At 42.4% G+C, this 21527-nt stretch overlaps 1 protein-coding gene and 1 non-coding gene across 5 annotated transcripts in view; one reads left to right on the forward strand and one right to left on the reverse strand.

The window, feature by feature from the left end:
• Positions 1–21527, reverse strand: part of LOC144497034 (microtubule-associated tumor suppressor 1 homolog) — a 131986-nt gene that overhangs the window by 59055 nt on the left and 51404 nt on the right. For all 4 annotated transcript variants that reach the window (XM_078217784.1, XM_078217767.1, XM_078217774.1 and 1 more), the window contains 2 exons: positions 18955–19089; positions 17800–17892 (listed from right to left, as the gene is read on the reverse strand). In XM_078217784.1, the coding sequence (XP_078073910.1) occupies positions 17800–17892; positions 18955–19089 (228 nt within the window). The remainder of the gene's footprint in view (positions 1–17799; positions 17893–18954; positions 19090–21527) is intronic.
• LOC144501624 (U2 spliceosomal RNA) lies at positions 8749–8942 on the forward strand. The gene has a single exon (XR_013499165.1). It is a non-coding gene; the product is annotated as a U2 spliceosomal RNA (small nuclear RNA).

Here is a 21527-nt window from a genome sequence, read left to right on the forward strand (position 1 = left end):
ACTAAAATCCTTAAAAAGGTTCATTGTGAATGTAATAATTCCTACAGACGGATACGTAATACAATGCAGTCTTTTCAAATAATTGGAATGAATTTCTTGCAATCATTCCAATTGCTGCACAAAAGCTTTACTGTAAAAATGACCTTTGATACCATAGGGAAAACCAGCCTCAACGATTACACATTTACATGAACATTTGAATATGACAGCAATAGGATTTTTTGGTTGTTTCTTTTTAGATATTCTGATATTTCAAAGATGTCAAAGAGGATGGAGAATAGGTTTGAAGCAGCAAGAAATGTTCATTTAAGGCAATCGACAAAATGTGCCTCTGTACAACTGCAGTTTTAAGGGGTGGAATGGTGCAGCACACAATAACCTCTATTGTTTTAGTCTCTCTCTCCCCTCCATTCGCCGCCACCCCCCAACCCCCTTGTTATTGGAAAGGTTTAAACCACCTACATTTTCTTTACAAGCTGTTCCAACAGATTCAGGGCATAATTTATAAGGCATTAAATTCATTTTTTCAACCAGGAAAAAGGAATTGGACATGGATTTAAATGGCTGCACATGATATTTCAGTGACCGGAAGAATACAGCCTCCTGATTCTTCCCTCAATCAAAAGGAGCAACACTGTTGCAAAATTGGAACTTGCCTTTTTACTTCTCAACTAGTCCAGCTTTCTTCTTCAGTTTGCTATCAACCAAGTTCAATTTCCAAACAAGCAAACAACCTGCTGTCTGTCTCAAAAACAAACATTTGTTGGTACCGGTACCAGAAGAATAAGCATAAAAATAGCCATGAAAAGACCAGTTGCAACCCAACATGATCTCAAACATTATTCTCTTACTGCTCCTCCCTCACTATCTGTACAAATTAGGCAATCCCCCAGGAAAAGCAAAAAAATTCCTTTGGACTAATTGAAGAAAAATGTTCTGGTAAATTCCACCAAGATCCTTGAAGGAGTGTCCAGGAGACCATGACGACAAAGTGACAATTCCCAATGACATCTGTAGAGATGTTGGCCAACAGAAATAACCAGTGCCAATGCAGAAGTGGAAGGAAGGTTGCAGCCAACAGAAGCCACAGTTCTTGTATAAAGCACTGGGATCAATTAGCAGAATATTGCACTGTGGACCATTAAAACTAGTCTAATGGTGACCATGAATCAATCGTCACAAAAACCCATCCAGTTCATGAATATCCTTTTCTGGTCTGGCCTACATGCGACTCCAGACGCACAGACTCTAGCTACCATTGGCAATGGCCAAGTATAAAACCAAGCTGGATTGACCGCTGACCTAGGCACTGATAGACAACAGCAAACCCTGCAAAATCCCCCTCACTAATATCTGTGGGCTTGTGCCAAAATTGAGAGAATTGTGGATGCAGGTGTCCATGACAACATTGGCAGGAGTGACCACTGCACAGCCCTTAGAGATTAAGTCCCGACTCCACATTAAGGACACCCTCCATTTTGTGTGGTATTATACCATGCAAAATGGAATAGATTTCAAAATCAATCTAGCAATACAAAACTGGACATCCATGAAGTACTGTACACCATGAGAAGCAGTGTTGAACTCAACCATCTGTAACCTCATGGCTCAGCATTGCCCCCACTATAATAACCATCAAGCCATAAGAGACCATAAGACCATAAGACATAGGAGCGGAAGTAAGGCCATTCGGCCCATCGAGTCCACTCCACCATTCAATCATGGTTGATTTCAACTCCATTTACCCGCTCTCTCCCCATAGCCCTTAATTCCTCGAGAAATCAAGAATTTATCAATTTCTGTCTTGAAGACGCTCAACGTCTCGGCCTCCACAGCCCTCTGTGGCAATGAATTCCACAGACCCACCACTCTCTGGCTGAAGAAATTTCTCCTCATCTCTGTTCTAAAGTGACTCCCTTTTATTCTAAGGCTGTGCCCCCGCGTCCTAGTCTCCCCTGTTAATGGAAACAACTTCCCTACGTCCATCCTATCTAAGCCGTTCATTATCTTGTAAGTTTCTATCAGATCTCCCCTCAACCTCCTAAACTCCAATGAATATAATCCCACGATCCTCAGACGTTCATCGTATGTCAGGCCTACCATTCCTGGGATCATCCGTGTGAATCTCCGCTGGACCCGCTCCAGTGCCAGTATGTCCTTCCTGAGGTGTGGGGCCCAAAATTGCTCACAGTACTCCAAATGGGGCCTAACCAGTGCTTTATAAAGCCTCAGAAGTACATCCCTGCTTTTGTATTCCAAGCCTCTTGAGATAAATGACAACATTACATTTGCTTTCTTAATTACGGACTCAACCTGCAAGTTTACCTTTAGAGAATCCTGGACTAGGACTCCCAAGTCCCTTTGCACTTTAGCATTATGAATTTTGTCACCGTTTAGAAAATAGTCCATGCCTCTATTCTTTTTTCCAAAGTGTACGACCTCGCACTTGCCCACGTTGAATTTCATCAGCCACTTCTTGGACCACTCTCCTAAACTGTCTAAATCTTTCTGCAGCCTCCCCACCTCCTCAATACTACCTGCCCCTCCACCTATCTTTGTATCATCGGCAAACTTGGCCAGAATGCTCCCAGTCCCGTCATCTAGATCGTTAATATATAAAGAGAACAGCTGTGGCCCCAACACTGAACCCTGCGGGACACCACTTGTCACCGGTTGCCATTCTGAGAAAGAACCTTTTATCCCAACTCTCTGCCTTCTGTCTGACAGCCAATCGTCAATCCATGTTAGTACCTTGCCTCGAATACCATGGGCCCTTATTTTACTCAGCAGTCTCCCGTGAGGCACCTTGTCAAAGGCCTTTTGGAAGTCAAGATAGATAACATCCATTGGCTCTCCTTGGTCTAACCTATTTGTTATCTCTTCAAAGAACTCTAACAGGTTTGTCAGGCACGACCTCCCCTTACTAAATCCATGCTGACTTGTCTTAATCCGACCCTGCACTTCCAAGAATTTAGAAATCTCATCCTTAACGATGGATTCTAGAATTTTGCCAACAACTGAGGTTAGGCTAATTGGCCTATAATTTTCCATCTTTTTTCTTGTTCCCTTCTTGAACAGTGGGGTTACAACAGCGATTTTCCAATCCTCTGGGACTTTCCCTGACTCCAGTGACTTTTGAAAGATCATAACTAACGCCTCCACTATTTCTTCAGCTATCTCCTTTAGAACTCTAGGATGTAGCCCATCTGGGCCCGGAGATTTATCAATTTTCAGACCTTTTAGTTTCTCTAGCACTTTCTCCTTTGTGATGGCAACCATATTCAACTCTGCCCCCTGACTTTCCTGAATTATTGGGATATTACTCGTGTCTTCTACTGTGAAGACTGACGCAAAGTACTTATTAAGTTCCTCAGCTATTTCCTTGTCTCCCATCACTAGATTACCAGCGTCATTTTGGAGCGGCCCAATGTCTACTTTTGCCTCCCGTTTGTTTTTAATGTATTTAAAGAAACTTTTACTATCATTCCTAATGTTACTGGCTAGCCTACCTTCATATTTGATCCTCTCCTTCCTTATTTCTCTCTTTGTTATCCTCTGTTTGTTTTTATAGCCTTCCCAATCTTCTGACTTCCCACTACTCTTTGCCACATTATAGGCTCTCTCTTTTGCCTTGATGCATTCCCTGACTTCCTTTGTCAGCCATGGCTGCCTAATCCCCCCTCTGATAACCTCTGATCCCCCCTCTGATAAGCCAAGAGGTCAACACTAGTTCAAGGGTCCAGGAGGACATGCCAAGAGCAGCACCAAGCATACCTAAAATAAGGCTTCAACCCGGTGAAGCTACACCACAAGACTACTGGCATGCCATAGCAAAAGCAGCAAGAGAGACAGTTAAGTAATCCTACAACCAGTGGATCAGGTTCAAGCTCTGATGTCCTGCAATATCCCAGACAATACAACTAATGCAGGGTAGCAACTTCACAAATCTCTCCATCCTCAATTATGGGAGAGCCCTGCACATCAGCGTGAAAGGCTGAGGCATTTGCAACATTTTTTAGCCAAAAGTGCCAAGCCGATGATACAGCTCAGCCAGAGGTTTCCAGCATCATAGATCTTCAGCTATTTCTTTACAAAGCACTGGAGAATGCAAAGACTATGGGCCCTGACAAAATTTCAGCAACAGTAATTGCGCTCCAGAACTAGCCACTCCCTTAGCCAAGCTGCTCCAGTACAGCCTCAGTGACATGTACATGGAAAATTGTCCAGGGATGTCTGGTCCACAGGAAGCAGGACAATCCAACCCAGCCAATTATTTCCCTATCCGTCTATTCTGAATCAGTGATAGAAAGGAGCGTTTGTACTGCCACGTGGTACTTACTCAGCAATAATCTGCTCACTGACACTCAGTGCCACTTGGCTCCAGATCTCATTCCAGCCTTGGCCTAAATATGGACAAGGGCTGCTGAACTCCAAAGTTGATTGGAGTGTGGCTGCCCTTGACATCCAAAGCAGTATTCAACAGTGTGGCATCAGGGAGCCACATCATACCTGGTGACAAATACGAATCAAGAAAAACCTGAAGTCACACCTGGCAAAGGGAGTGGGGTGCGGCTGTTTAAGGTCAATCTCAGTCCCAGCACACCACAGCAGAGTTCTTCAGAGTCGTGTCCAAGGCCCAACAATCAGCAGCTGCTTTAACGATCTTCCCACCATTAAGGTCAGAAATGCTGCTGGCACAATCATTGGGAGGGATTAGGAAGGCAAATAGAATTTTTATATTTATTACAAGGGAAATGGAAGTAGGGATGTTTTGCTGCAGTTGTACAAGGCATTCATCAGACCATATCTGGAGTACTGTGTACAGTTTTGTTCTCGTTTAAGAAATGGCATAAATGCATTGGAAAGGATATCGACTAATACCTGGGAAGGGTTGGCGAGGAAAGATTGGGCAGACTGGGTGTGGATCCACTGGAATTTAGAAGAACAAGATCTGATCTTATAGTAGCATACAAAGATCCTGAAGGGGCATGACAACACAGATGCTCAAGGATATTTCCCCTTTGAGCAGGGGTTTATAATCAGAGCCATGATTTTATTGAGCAGGCTCAAAAAGGACCAAGTGGCCTACTCGGGCTCCTAGTTCATATGTAATAAATATTCAGTGCTATTTGCAATAGATAATGAAGGAGCCCATGTACATATGCTGCAAGGCTTGGACAGTATTCAAAGTTGGGTTGTAAGTGGCAAGTAACAAATCATGCTACACAACTGCCAGACGATGATCATCTCCGAGAGAAACTGAACATCCCTGAGACATTCAATGCCATCACCAATGCTGAATTCCCCACTACCACCACCATGGGTGGTTACCATTGACCAGAAACTGAACTAGCTGTTCAAATACTGTGGTTCAAGCAGGTCAGAGGCTAGGAATCCTGCAGAGAGCAACTCATCTCCCGACTTCCTAAAGTCTGTCCACTATTTATTAGGCACAAGTAAGGGGTGTGATAAAATACTCACCACTTGCCTGAATGAGTGCAGTTCCAAAACAGGAAGCCTGTCACCATCCAGGACAAAGCAACCCGTTATTGGCACACCATTCACACTGTGCACCATCTACAAGATACACTAAGAACTCACTTAGGTTCCTTATACAGCACCTTCCAAACTCACAACCACTCTGATCAAGAAGGACAAGGGTGCAGCAGACACATGGGAACACCACCACCTGAAGCTCCCCTCCAAGGCACCTCATTGCCATGACATGAAAATCTCTCATCTTTCCTTCACTGTCACTGGGTCAAAGTCCTCGAGCTCCCTCCCTTGCAGCACTATGGAGTGAAATGGCTCAAGGCAACTGCTCAACAATACTTTCAAGGGCAATGAAGGGTGGCCAAAGACTGACCAGTATGTCGTAAAGTGACTAGTTTGGCTTGCCTGAAGGGGAAGTGGCAGGGTGAAAGTAGATTAGTTTGGTGACATCACACTGGAGGTAGAAGAAATGACAGAATGATCTCTTGATTATGGAGGCTGGTGAAGTGAAAGGTTGAACCAACAGGTGAAGCCTCATTGTGGCTCTGGAGGGAGAGGAGGAGATAGAAAGAAAACAAATGAGATACACAACAGAAATGGTCAGAGTTTCAGTGAACCACATGGTAAGGGGCATGGAGAGTATTCTTCAGGCTGCTGCATTGGAAGCACTTGTGAAGGTTGCATCATCAGAAGAGATTCAAAAATGGTGGAAAAACAAAGAACAGCACTGAGTGAAGGGGTGGGCGAGGTCTTTAGGTCAAGGTAGCTGTGGGTTTGAGTCATCGGGTTTATGAAATTAGTTGATTGCTTTCTCAGCCTCACAAATGGAGAGGAGAAAAAGGGAAGAGTGAGATAAAGCAAAGGGAAGAAAGAAAATGTGGAAGTCGCAAACAAACTAGATTAAATTTTGCAGTTCAAGATGATAACAGGAAATGGCAACAATACAGTTAAAATACTGGAAGAGGTGGTGAGGGAGGGGGTCCAAGTAGGACTATAAAGGCCACACAAAAAAGGACAAGATAGCCAAGACCCACTCAGGTACCCATAGCAACATCTTTTATTGGAGGTGGAGAGTGGAGTATGTGAAAAATGGAAATCTTATTTAATAAACTGAACTGCTGCACTGCTATGCAACAGGACCAATAGACAAGTTGTGAAATGGAGCATAAATAAAATTGTAATTGGTTTTCAGTGAACACGAAGGATTGAGGCTGGGCACAATACAAAAAACAACATTGCGGTTGCTAAGATCACCATCAAAATACTGAATGGGTGTTAACAGTTGAGCTACACAAATTGACAGCATTAACAAAACAAACATAGTAACTAGATCAAAGCTTTTTGGAGCAACAATTTTTAGCTCCCAAAACCTGAAGTACTGAATTTGCTTTCTCATTTTACTATAAAAAAATAACAGGCCTATACAAGTCTGACGAAATGCCAAAATGTTTTAAATTTAAAATGGGGTTGGGTCTTCAAAACAGAATCATTAATCAGCAAGTATGAACATGACACTGCTCCTCAGATTGCCTGCTTAAAAAGGAGACCAAATTGCTTCATCTATAATTTAGCAAATTTTCTCACGTTTTAAAAAAGAGGTTTGGAAAAAAAAAATCTACTTCTTTCGCACCAGATTCCAACCTCAAAGTACCTTGTGTACTGACGCTGCAACAAAAACATTAATTTATATTTGTGGCTTAGTTTGCAGGTTGATTAAAAGATGATAAAGACAGGTTTTAAGAGCATTTGCCAATTTCTCAGTAGGAGCAATGAGTAAGGAAATGAGACATTTGAACAAAGAGTGTCTTCACAGATGAAGTCGCAAATTATACATTGGAAATAAAAGATGGTAATCAAGAGGCCAATTAGAGTGAGGGAACTTGAAGAGTTCAGGACATTAAGCCGAAAGTCCTTGGATCTAATGGCCTTTATATCCCAAGCTAGAGATAGGGGATGACTGGTTATGATTTTTTTGTTTAAATTCCATAGATTCCAGAATGGTCCCAGCAGATTGGAGTAAATTTAACACTAACATTCAAGAAAGGAGGGAGAATGCACTAACAGCAAAAGATCGAGCACTTAATCTGACATCAATTGCTGGAATACATGAGCAAAACAGGAATCAGAATTGAGACCGTGAAGAATCAAGATACTCTTCATGTGCAAAAGTCCCATAAGGTAAGTGTCTCAAATAGCTACTCCTAACCAAACTCGTGCCCTGCTTCATCTACATTTAGAACGCCAGGTAGTGTGAAGGCAAGTGCCTGGCTCCTCAAAACCAGGTAGCTCCAGGCATGTGGGACTCAGCCTACCTAGAAGGAAAGCACGGATTTTAAAGCACCAGCTCTGGGTCAAATAGTAAAGCCTTCGTTGAATATCCTCTACATAAGTCAGCCGACATAGAAAAGGCAGGTAAGGCACTCCAGCTGGTTCAATAGCTCATCTCGAAGGACAACTACAAATTAAAACCTGTGTCCTTTCAGCTGCTGTGCTTGCTGCACATGTTGCACTATTAGCAGCCTGAGATTTGGCTCTGTACAAGCTTCAACCAAAAAGAATCACTTCAGTTCTGCCATTTGTCCACCATATGCCCCTTTACTTCCAAGTCAAGTCATCTGTAATTTGAGACATTGGAGGATGAAACAAGTAGATAGAGGAACCGGAGGCTATATACTTGGATTTCCCATTCAATAAAGTACACTATTGGAAAAGGGGGTTAATACTTCAACTGTAGGATTGGTCAATGGATGGAAAGCAGAGGGCAGGGATCAACAGGCATTTTCAAATCAAGAGGTTGTGACTAATGGCGTATCACAAAGCTCAGTGCTGGGGTCTCAGCTATTTACAAACCATGTTGACAGCTTGGGCGAAAAAACTGAGCAATGTCTCCAAGCTTAATCGGAATGCAAACTGAGGGAAGGACACAGGCTGCAAAAAAAGTTTGATATTAATTTTGTTAGAATAATAAAATCTAAAAATGACCAAGTAGCGCTCAGCATTTGGGGAGTCAAGGTTAACAGTTGAACATTGAGATGAAAACAGAGTGACAAACCAGCAACAAGGGATAATGAGATGCGATTTACCCAGTAACAAGATTGATGTGGAAATGCCAGTGTTGGACTGGGGTGAGCACAGTAAGAAGTCTCAACGCCAGGTTAAAGTCCAGCAGGTTTATTTGATAGCACGAGTTTCGGAGCGCTGCTCCTTCAGGTGAGTGGCCCACTCAGAGCAGCGCTCTGAAAGCTCGTGCTACCAATCGCTTCTTGGCCTTTTGGCTAGGATCAAGTGTAGTATGGATTGGATGCTGCACTTGGTTGAGGTCATTGGGTTACATTGAAGCTTCATATGAAGCAATTTTTAAAAGCGGCATCTCGGCCTTTTGGCTAAGATGCAAATGAGCTCAAGTCTTGGAGGAGGTGTTGCTTTGCTCCTCCAATCAACTTGGCTCATGTAGATCAGGCCCAGGACAGGGCGATTTGGTCGCTCGCCCTGTCTTGTCAGCCTGGATCTGAAATGTCTCAACTTGTTGAGACTCTGAATTGGATTTGATTTGATTGAATTGGAAAAGTAAAAAAAACCTGTTGGACTTAACCTGCCGTTGACTTCTTACAGTAAGATTAGCAGACATCTGGACAAATTGAGGTGCAAATTGCCATATCAGAAAAACAGTTCAGAGTTCAATGGGGCTATACAAATGATAAGTTCTGAAGGCAATGAATTTGAGAGATGTAGACAGTCCGATCCACAGGGTGGAATATCCAAGAAAACAATATAACTGCTAGCACCCTCAGAGGAAGCAGGCCAGAGGCAGGCTAGTTTTTCATCCAACAGTCAAACAGAAGCCTGTTCCATTTAACATGTAGAGCCATGGCAGATTGCAGATATTCTCCAACACATTTGTGCCTTCGTTGAACCAGGAGACTTGGTCTGTGGTAACTATTACTAAATTGGATATGGTTTGGGAAAGGGGGTGGATTTTGGAAATGATGGGTAATTTCAGGTAGAGTATGTTTAATTATTAAGGGACCCAAGTGTCAATGTATATCAAGCTGTTTTTCTTTTACTTTATTAAATACACTTAATTGTTTACATATCTGGATTGTTTCCTCAATGGGTTGTACATTTCCTCATTATTCTAAACAATGATAAGTTATCCTTTGGGGTTTTAAGACACTCACCTCTAACATCAGCAGGGTTCATAGTATACCTAGGCCATTCTGAATATCAACATTAACAAGGAACACAATTAGTATGCAGGTGCAGGAAGCAATTAAAAGGCAAATGTCATGTTGGTCTTAATAAAGATGATTGAAGTACAGGAACAAAGTACTACTACTACGTGCGCGGGGTTTTGCTGAGGTGACATTTGGAATAGAATGTGCAGTTTTTGGCTCCTATATTACATGGACTTTAGCAAGGCCTTTGACAAGGTACCGCATGGTAGGTTGTTGCATAAAGTTAAATCTCACTGGATCCAGGGTAAGGTATCTAAATGGATACAAAATTGGCTTCTTGACAGAAGCCAGAGGGTGGTTGTAGAGAATTGTTTTTCAAACTGGAGGCCTGTGACCAGCAGTGTGCCTCAGGGATCAGTGCTGGGTCCACTGTTATTTATATTAATGATTTGGATGAGAATATAGGAGGCATGGTTAGTAAGTTTGCAGATGACACCAAGATTGGTGGCATTGTGGACAGTGAAGAAGGTCATCTCCAATTGCAACGGGATCTTGATCAATTGGGCCAGTGGGCTGACGAATGGCAGATGGAGTTTAATTTAGACAAATGCGAGGCGATGCATTTTGGTAGATTGAACCAGGGCAGGACTTAGTTAATGGTAGGGCACTGGGGAAAGTTACAGAACAAAGATCTAGGGGTACATGTTCATAGCTCCTTGAGTCACAGGTGGACAGAGTGGTGAAGAAGGCATTCGACATGCTTGGTTACATCGGTCAGAATGTTGAATACAGGAGTTGGGACGTCTTGAAGTTATACAAGACATTGGTAAGGCCACACTTGGAATACTGTGTGCAATTCTGGTCACATTATAGAAAGGATATTAAACTAGAAAGTGCAGAAAAGATTTACTAGGATGCTACCAGGACTTGATGGATCGAGTTACAAGGAGAGGCTGAATAGACTGGGACTTTTTTCTCTGGAGCGTGGGAAGCTGAGGGGTGATCTTGTAGAGGTCTATAAAATAATGAGGGGCTCAGATCAGCTAGATAGTCAATATCTTCTCAAAGGCAGGGGAGTCTAAAACTAGAGGGCATAGGTTTAAGGTGAGAGGGGAGAGATACAAAAGTGTCAGAGGGGCAATTTGTTCCAGAGGGTGGCGAGTGTCTGGAACAAGCTGCCAGAGGTTTTAGAGGCAGGTACAATTTTATCTTTTAAAAAGCATTTAGATAGTTACATGGGTACGATGGGTATAGAGGGATATGGGCCAAATGCAGGCAATTGGGATTAGTTTAGGGGTTTTTTTTTTAAAAAAGGGCGGCATGGACAAGTTGGGCCGAAGGGCCTGTTTCCATGCTGTAAACCTCTGACTCTATTAGAGATACATTTGCATTGGAGGCAAGAGAGTGCATTGGTGCTTGGGATGAGAGAGTTGTCCTCTGATGAGGCACTGAACAAATTGGGCCTCTAATATCTGGAGTTTAAAAGTGATCTCATTTTAAACAGAATTGTTACAACAGCCTGTCAAGCCCCTTCAGAATCTACGTAGTGTGAAGGAATGCTCTCCACTTGCCTGGATGAGTGCAGTTTCAACAACACAAGCTTGACACCATCCAGGATAAAGCAACCCATTTGATTGGCACTTCTTAGCACATCACCGTTTAACATGCATCTATTGATGTGTAATCATTTTCCAAGGCTTCAAAAGCACCATCTAAATTACCTGACGAAGGAGCAGCGCTCTGAAAACCTGTGATTTCAATTAAACCTGTTGGGCTATAACCTGGTGTCATGAGACCTCGCATCTAAATTCATGACCCCTACTTGCCAGAACAACAAGGACAAGAGTTGCATGGGTACATCCTCTGCTGAAAGTTCCCCCAAGTCTCATCACCGTGACTTGGAACTGGATCGCCATTCCTTTACCAATGGTTTGAAATGCTGGCACTCCCTCCCTGACAGCACATTGTACCACATGGGCTGCAGCCCAAGGGAGTAGATTACCATCACCTTCTCATGGACAATTAGGGACAAGGTTTTACTTCAAGTTGTCCTATAAAAACTTTGAAATTGTGACCTCTATATCTTTGTCCATCTCCATCAAGAACAGCATAATTCCAACTTAGAGCCTGGAGGGATATATTGTACACTTTAAAAAAAAATCTGTTGCAATTATCTTCAAATCCAGCAATGGATAGAAGAGACATTTGGCATTGCTATTTCAAAACATACCTCAGCGAGGCAAGTTGTAAGGGCTGTGCCCTGCATGCAGAGTAAGAAGTTGCAAACGCATGAAAATTTTTGATTTAGCAATCGAAAAACTATACAAAAGCTTAAAAATCAAGAGGAAACTGGACAATTTCTAGGGAACAAGGCCACAAGGAAATGCATTTTAGAAAATCTTATGCACAAAATTAGCCATTATACACTTTCATATTTTTACAGGAAGCCATTACAGAAACATGACAAAGCCAAAGTACATCAAATACTTCATTACTTGCCTCCAAGTGTTGCAGTCATCTTCAAATGAAATTAGTAACATGTATTGTCCACAGCTATACCATATGGTAACAGACAAAAATCAGCGGACACTTGCCTGTAATTTCTAAGAAGCATGTGAATGATTCCTCAACAATTTGATTCTTCATCCTCATTTTTCAGCAGAAAAGTGACATTAGCCTAAGGATTGACAAATGTGTAGCTTCTAGATATGCAACACAATTTCAATCTCCTTAGGATAAAAAGCAAGTCAAGAATTTTAACAAATACTGCACACATTCAAGCTATCCAAATTCAAGACTTCTAAACAGCAAGTCTAACCGGTGACACTGCCTCCCAAAATTAATGTGGACACACCTGACAAATGAGCACAAGAAAAATACCTCACCCAATTAAACCTCAAATTAGGAGGATGACTGCGGCATGTAGCCCAACCTTAATTGGAGATGACTACTATAAAGTTCAAAAAGGTCACCCACCTTTCTCTGGCAACAGTCCATGCATTATAATCACTTTTCTAGTAATATCTTAAATCTACTTGCCCAAAAAGCAAGACCACATCTCAGATAAATTCAGCCTCATTTGCTATTAAGTTTAGGCAGTTGGATGATAAATAGAACCTCATTGTAGATCTAAGTTAACAGTGCAATAGAGTTACCACATAGGTCATTTCAAAAAGATTTGTGCATTGCTATAGACAGTCAAGCCAAAATACTATTAGTTCAACAATCCAATTCATTTCTTCTCAGTGACAGTGTAACTGTGCACCTGGATTGCTGATCAAAGAAGCAAAAATTTCTGAAACCAAAAAAGACACTGGAGAATCTCAGCAGGTCTGGCAGCATCTCCAAGGAGCGAAAAGAGCTGACATTGAGTCCAGATGGTCAGATTTGATTTGATGACCATCTGGACTCAAAACGTCAGCTCTTTTTTCCCCTTACAGATGCTGCCACACCTGCTGAGATTTTCCAGTGTTTTCTCTTTTGGTTTCAGATTCCAGCATCTGCAGTATTTTGCTTTTAAGCAAAAAGATTCCTCAAGGGCAAGTCAGTACTTTATTAAGCACTTCAGAATGGGTACGAATGGAAAACAGCATACACGACATGAACTTTAGAATGGAAGAGGTCATAGAATCAAACACACAATACCATTTTAGCTAATCGTATATGCACTAGTTTGATCTCTTCAATTAATCGACTCATCTGATCTTCTCCCATAATACTACTGCATTTTTAGGCAATGCATTCAATGCTGACAGCATTAAGCCTTCATTTTTTTCCCCTTCAAGTATGTATCCAACCGATTTTTGAGAAATCAAATCGGTTTCCACCAGCCTTTCAGGTAGCAAGCTACAATAGTCCTGCTCACTGCTTTGAGACTCTTGGGATTGTGTACCATCTGCTGAACCACTTCACTTGAGCAGTCTTCCAAAGCTTCTGGTGGAGATGGCAGGAAAAGTACCAGATTCTGGGGTTCTCACCTAGCTGGCATCCCAAGTGTTCATCCCTTCCAGATATCGCCACAACCAAGGTGGGGCAAATAAATCAGAAAGCGTGGACTCCTTTGAAAACACGCACCTATAAAGATTCAGCAAGAAAGCACAAGGAGGGGAAATCCTGAGATAGCATGTTGTCCAAAACTCAATCTTCTGTAGTATCCTCATATTTTAGAACCTTCCATGCACAAATCAGTCCCAGTCACCTAAGTACTCAATGGAACCCAGCCAAACACCCCAGATGGAGAACAAGGACATATTCATAGAATCATAGAAATCATAGAAACCCTACAGTACAGAAAGAGACCATTCGGCCCATCGAGTCTGCACCGACCACAATCCCACCCAGGCCCCACCCCCATATCCCTACACATTTTACCCACTAATCCCTCTAATCAACACATCCCAGGACACTAAGGGGCAATTTTAGCATGGCCAATCAACCTAACCCGCACATCTTTGGACTGTAGGAGGAAACCGGAGCACCCGGAGGAAACCCACGCAGACACAAGGAGAATGTGCAAACTCCACACAGACAGTGACCCAAGCCGGGAATCGAACCCAGGTCCCTGGAGCTGTGAAGCAACAGTGCTAACCACTGTGCTACCGTGCCGCCCCATATTCATCTTGGAGACGAAACAGAAGCCAGTGCATTGCAAAACAACTTGCTCAGTTTAAACAGTGTTCGTTATCTCATGTTATTTTACCAAGCCCAAATCCAATTACAAACTCAGTTTCCCTCATTACTCTACAAAACCTATTCTAAACACTACAATCAAATCTCCTCTGCCCTATCAAAGTTATCTCTTGTATTTTTCTGGTAAACACTTTCAACAAAAGGCCTCAAGTCTCCCAAACCCCTGGGTAGGAGTGACAAAAAGCAAAGGATTTGTGTTGCCTTTCACAAACTTGGGACATCCTACAGAACTACAACGTATTAAGTGCTTGTGAAGTGCAACCACTTGTTCCTTAGCCATATATGGCTGCAACAGCATAGAAATACATCAGATTAGTGGCTTTCATACGCCTTGATCAAAAAGGCAAATATCAGCCAGGTCACCTGGAGAAATGCTCTAGTACAACAAGATCTTTACATCCACCTGCAGATAGTTTAATGCCTCAACCACACTGAACTAGATGGTAAAATGCTAATGACAGTCAAATCAACCTATTTGAGACCCAAGATTAGCTTTTACAAATGTCTAGTCTCATGCCTGTCAACTCTCAATCCAAACTATCTTCTCTTCTTGCAATTAGATGACATGATGGCACACAGTGGTTAGCACTGCTCCCTCAGCACCAGGGACCCAGGTTTGATTCCCGGCTTGGGTCACTGTGCAGAGTCTGCACAGATATTCTCCATGTCTGCGTGGGTTTCCTCTGGGTGCTCTGGTTTCCTCCCATAGTCTGAAAGGCATGCTGGTTAGGCACATTGGCCATGCTCAACTTTCCCTCCGTGCACCCAGTGTGGCAACTAGGGGATTTTCACAGTAACTTCACTGCAGTATTAACCCAAGCCTACTTGTGACACTAATAAATAAACTTTAAAAGACAGTGAAATTACCTCCTGTGTTTACTTTCAAATCAGTTTCACCGATTGAGATACCTGGATGGTTCCCATGTTTGCACTAATTTATCTTGTTCACCAAATGTTGCTGAATGTACAAGCTAAATGGCACAGGAGCAATCTATGCAATAGCAGATGGCCGGCTACAGCAGATTCTAGCCCAATGCATTGCATCTGAAGCCCAGACAAGTTGGAGTGAAGCCCCAGCTCTGGTCACCCAGGTCATGTGATCCTTTCAGAAGGCACAGTAAATAGTCTCAACACCAGGTTAAAGTCCAACAGGTTTTTTTGGTAGCATGAGCTTTCGGAGCGTTGCCCCTTCATCAGATCAGTGAACACCTGATGAAGGGGCAACGCTCCGAAAGCTCATGCTACCAAATAAACCTGTTGGACTTTAACCTGGTGTTGAGAGACTACTTACTGTGCCTACCCTAGTCCAATGCCAGCAACTCCACATCATGGCTACCTCCTTTCAGAAGCTCATCTTTAAAATAGGGCAGCCAACACAACCAGAAATCATGCAGTATTGTCATTTTGCCCAAATTTACATTTACACTAAATACAGAATAAGTGGGAGAGAAAGTAACAAAACAAGCTTTCCAACCCAGTCCTTACTTTGTGCAAGTTTACTATGCAAAATTAAAAGCTAAACACTTGCATTGGGGCAGGGAGGTTATATTACAGCAGGGGTTATTTAGATTTATTCTGAATAGTAGTCTAAATTTTTCCATTTGTAAAACATGTACTATTGATTTGAAGCAGTTGAGAACTTAGGTCAACAATTTTTTCCACATTTAGCTAACATGCATTGGATTTTTTTGTTTGCGTTACTAATAGTTAACATCTAATCTGTTCTGCAATTCTCATTTCAAACCAATCTCATCCAACTTGATTTTTCTGGGCCGCAGCAACAGGGCATGAATTGAAGCAAATTGTCAGAAAGACGAATGAAAAAGTCAACAAATCAAACAGGAAATGTTCAATCCCCATCTTGTCTTTTGAGGTATGGGATTACATAGAAACATAGAAAAACTATAGCACAAACAGGCCCTTCGGCCCACAAGTGGTGCCAAACACATCCCTACCTTCTAGACGTACCTATAACCCTCCATCCACTCATCCAGGAGTCTCTTAAAAGACCCTATTGAGTTCGCCTCCACCACCACTGATGGCAGCCGATTCCACTCACCCACCACCCTCTGAAAAACTTCCCAACATCTCCCTGTACCTACCCCCCTCCACCTTAAACCCGTGTCCTCTCGTAGCAGACATTTCCACCCTGGGAAAAAGCCTCCGAGAGTCCACCCGATCTATGCCTCTCAACATCTTTATACACCTCTATTAGGTCTCCTCTCATCCTTCGTCTCTCCAAGGAGAAAAGACCGAGCTCCCTCAGCCTATCCTCATAAGGCATGCCACTCAATCCAGGCAACATCCTTGTAAATCTCCTCTGCACCCTTTCAATCTTTTCCACATCCATCCTGTAATGAGGCAACCAGAACTGAGCACAGTACTCCCAAGTGGGGTCTGACGAGGGTCTTATATAGCTGCATCATTATCCCCGGACTCCTAAACTCAATCCCTCGATTGATAAAGGCCAGCATACCATACGCCTTCTTAATCACCTCCTCCACCTGCAGGGCCGATTTTAGAGTCCTATGGACCCGGACCCCAAGGTCCTTCTGATTCTCTACAGTACTAAGAGCCTTTCCCTTTATACTGTACACCTTCATCCCATTTGACCTACCAAAATGGACCACGACGCATTTATCTGGGTTGAAGTCCATCTGCCACTTGTCCGCCCAGTCTTGCATCCTATCTATGTCCCTCTGTAACTTCTAAAATCCCTCCAGACTATCCACAACCCCACCAACCTTAGTGTCGTCGGCAAACTTACCAACCCATCCCTCCGCTTCCTCATCCAGGTCATTTATGAAAATGACAAACAGCAAGGGTCCCAGAACAGATCCCTGGAGCACACCACTGGTGACCGACCTCCATTTAGAAAAAGACCCATCTATACCCACTCTCTGCCTCCTTTGGGCAAGCTAGTTCTGGATCCACCAGGCAGCAGCCCCTTGGATCCCATGCCCTCTCACTTTTTCTAGAAGCCTTGCATGGGGGACCTTATCGAACGCCTTGCTAAAATCCATATAAACCACATCTACCGCTTTCCCTTCATCAATGTGTTTAGTCACATTTTCTAAGAACTCCACCAGGCTCGTTAGACACGATCTGCCCTTGACAAAGCCACTCCGAGTATTCTTGAGCATACTAAACCTCTCTAAATGCTCATATATCCTGTCCCTCAGCATCTTCATCAGTTTACCAACCACTGAGGTTAGACTCACTGGTCGGTAATTACCTGGGCTATCCCTATTCTCCTTGAAAATACGAACCACATCCGCAATCCTCCGGCACCTCTCCCGTCTCCATCGACGACGCAAAGATCATTGCCAGAGGCTCTGCAATCTCCTTCCTCGCCTCCCAGTGAGGATTAGCACAATTTTTCAACTATCACCAAGATCAACAAGTCTAGCCAATGAAACAAAAATTAGAAAATTTCATTTACTTTTCAAATTGTGTGAAGTGCTCAATTGTCTTGCAGGCCTTGGAGCTGAACCAGAGGTGCATTGACTTGAGGCGGAGACATTTCTGTTCACTCCTAAGAAAAAAATGTACATAAAATTAAGCCTAGTAAACATACGAGTCCAGGACCCCCTTAAAAGGTTTGGAAATTATTTTTCAAAACTGAACTTTGCATTAAAACCTTGAGGTTGTGGCTTAGTACAGAAAAACTTTGAATTTAAAAAGTGCAGATTGGTCTTTTAGGTGGCAATCATGCCATTTTGGAGCGCTTGAGTGTATGGTGACAGCAACATTTCAAGACATCTCCCCCACCCCCACTACACCCCAGAAAAAATGTCATTGTTTTGATATGCATGCATAATAGCTGCACGAATCTGGGTGTGCAAATAAATGTTTAAACTGAGTGCAAGATCAGAGCAGGAGAGCCAACAACCCAAATTGCTGCCAGATAGCAAAAAGGTGGTATTGCTAGCACTGGATGCACTCGATGGCTTCCAATGAAACCACTCATAACTGACCCTCCAAACAGGGTTCCTCAAATGCAAACTTATGCACAATTATTGAACACTGCTTGATTAAGCAGATAAATACTTGACATAACCCAGAAACCAAAATCAAGCTCATACTAAGCCTTACCCAATCTACACTTTTTTCCATCAAATGAAAGGTCAACCTGTTTCTGCTCTTCAAACCTTGGGATGAGGGCAAGAAAAGGCTGCTTTATGTTGGGATATTATGTGCATACATATACATACACTTGGGAATTAGTCTAGGTTTGAATGGTTGAAGCCCAGAAAGTTAAAATTTAGTGAAGAGATTAAAAACCCTCTCCATTGACCTTTAAAATTGAATGGTGCAATCTCAATTCCTAATTTACTTATGTTTAACTACTCACAGACCAAGCCACATGTTCACCTTCTGTTATGCAAATTAATGGTTAAAGAGGTTCTTTCAGAACAGCAAGTAATAGTAGTTTACTTGGACTATTGAGTAACCTTTCCAGTAACAAAACTGGGTGTATGGATGTCACTTCCATAAACCAATAGGAACTCAAACTACCAAAAATGCTTAGCCATTTGACACCTTGTGTACTAAAACAAGTTTATGTTCTTACTACATGTTTAAGCAGAATACCTACCTCTGCACGGGGTCTTCACAGAAACCACCTTATTTTTCTGCAATGACTTTGCACATGGTTTTTGAATAATGCGAGAGCTTGTGGAGAGCACACCTTTCCTAGGACCATCTCCCCGATTCGTTGAAGCAACTGCAGCTGAAAAAAGGTTTACATTTTGTTTTAGCAACCAACTGCTGTAAATTACACAACACAAATAATCTGAGGATGGGAGTGTACGATGTGCTACAGACAAATAGTCAATCCTCAGATGGCAATGAGGCTTTGTGCTTTTCCCAGAGCAGTTGCATCATATTTAGTAAATCTGTAATTAAGAGTATCTGAAAACAAAGTGCAAGAATTTTGGGTCCCCCTAAATCTCAACTATGGCATTAAAAAAGAAAATGACCCATAGCTGTCACTACTACTTTGCAAACTCAATGTTAAATTAGCAGCGGCTACCGCCTGTAACAGTGATCCATCCACTGCTGTTCAAACATCTTGCAATGAACTGACTTGAATCAGATTAATATTTCTGCAATGGGGCGACATCTGGAAGCAATTAACATTGGACAGGTCTGTTTCCTTCCCTGTTCAGACAGGAGCTTCCACTGAACTACCAAGTTTGTCCATGTTGCCTCCTGTCATTTATTAACCTTGGTATTTCACAACCGCATACAATTTGAATTGATGCAACCTTATGGAAACATACCTTCATTTGCAAAAATGTGCAATTTCAGGCAAGACCATCAATTATCTACTGGCGTAGAAAATAAACTTTGCTTGTTATCGGATTTGTATGTGTGAAGCACAAGATTTTCATTTTAGACAGCGACGTCTATCCGAAATCATACTACAAATGGAAGCAGTTGTAAGATTTAAAAAGTCACATGACGTAGCAGCAGCAGGACGTCAGCTTGGTTGGCAGCACACTAAATTTCCAAGAACAACCGATTGACTGCAAGTACCTCCCCTTCTCAGAAGGGACGCTCACCATTGACATAGTAAGCCTGTGTTTTTAATATGGGAGCTTCACTATCGAACATCACATTTAATCGGGAACGATGGTTTTGTATCCAATACAGTCATTTCACTTTTTAATAAAACAATTAATTTTGCTTTGTTAAATAGGATAACAACCAAACAGGATAACCACCAACTGCAACATTTGCTTAACTGCCTCCAGGTTTATTATGCATTCATAATTAGAGATCACAGCACGAAATGGTCCCAGAGGAGTCCACTTGTTTCTATAGTGATGCTGTTCCACCATCACGCAAAATGCCTTTGTGCTACCATTCCCCATGTTTTAAACAGCGAAATCCTCAACTATAGATCTTGAGCTCAAGTAAAATTCGCAATTCGTAAATCATTTAAACACCAGCAACTGGACCAAAAAAACACGCATTCTCCGACAAACAAACAGCTTTTCTCGAACACGTTGATGACTTACTTCTTAATTGCTGATATTTATGTCGCCCGATGAAGACTGCCAACAAAGGAACAATACAAAAACTATACGATCCAATTAATAGAAAGGTCACAAACATGACATCACTGCGACTTCCCGAAGTGTTTGGTGGCACAAGAGTAGAATTGGTGAAAATACGGGGAGAGAAAGTGGTGTGGGTGCAGCTTCGGAGTCCTCCTGGTACAGTCATTGAAATGGTCCAGAATCAAGCAGGCGAAGTAGTAACATTTCACCCTTGCTCATGCTGCCATTTCCTACGCTGACCCTCTAGTGAAATAGAGTGGAAATAAACGAATTTGCTAAGCATGCATGTGCGCCTATGCTTCAGCCACACACACGCACAAAGAGATGGCCAATCAAAGGAAACAAAGCAGTGGCATAGAGAATCCAAGCTTCATTTCAAAACTGCATTCGGGTTCATGATCGACAGAATTTTTACGTCTGGGAATTCGTATAAATTACACCCTAATTTTTGAACGGGTTATGGTGTTTCCCCCCCCCCCCCCATGCGTATATTTCAATTCACTCGCCACAGAAAAGCGAATTATTCTTCTGTTTTGTTGGACTGCCTTTGTTCCGAGTTGGTTGTTGTGGAATGCTGCACTTTAACATTCAGACAGATGGACACAACAGCACCAAAAAGAAAGCACACACGAATTTTACTCTGGCTGGATGCTGTCAGGACATTGAAATTCACTGTTTTCAGCATGAGCAAATGCCATCTGCATTGAGGGCTGTCAACCCTCAAGGACTGCCCGAAATCTCCAAGAAAATATGATTGATGCCCAGGACACTATCAAGTGCAATTCTGGAAAAAAATTAAAGGGGTACTTATAAAAAAGTCTTCAATTCTTTGGACATTTCTCTTTAGCAGATCTAAAAATATTGAAAATGGGGTGGTGGAGAGAGATACTGTTCGGCTGACAGTCAAACACCATCCAATTGGGTAATAGGAGTGTTTTCCATTGGCACAGGAAGGCAGTACGTCACAAGGATGGATGTGTTGGGTGACAAATGGCTGGAGCAAGTCATGATGAAATCTCCAGGAATACACTTAATCACAGTTGGCAACTGATCTGCACCATGTACACATGCAACAATACATGCAGAACACGTATTCACCTTG

The sequence above is a fragment of the Mustelus asterias genome, chromosome 1 (genome assembly GCF_964213995.1).
Source record: "Mustelus asterias chromosome 1, sMusAst1.hap1.1, whole genome shotgun sequence".
In the NCBI taxonomy this organism is placed as follows: domain Eukaryota; kingdom Metazoa; phylum Chordata; class Chondrichthyes; order Carcharhiniformes; family Triakidae; genus Mustelus; species Mustelus asterias.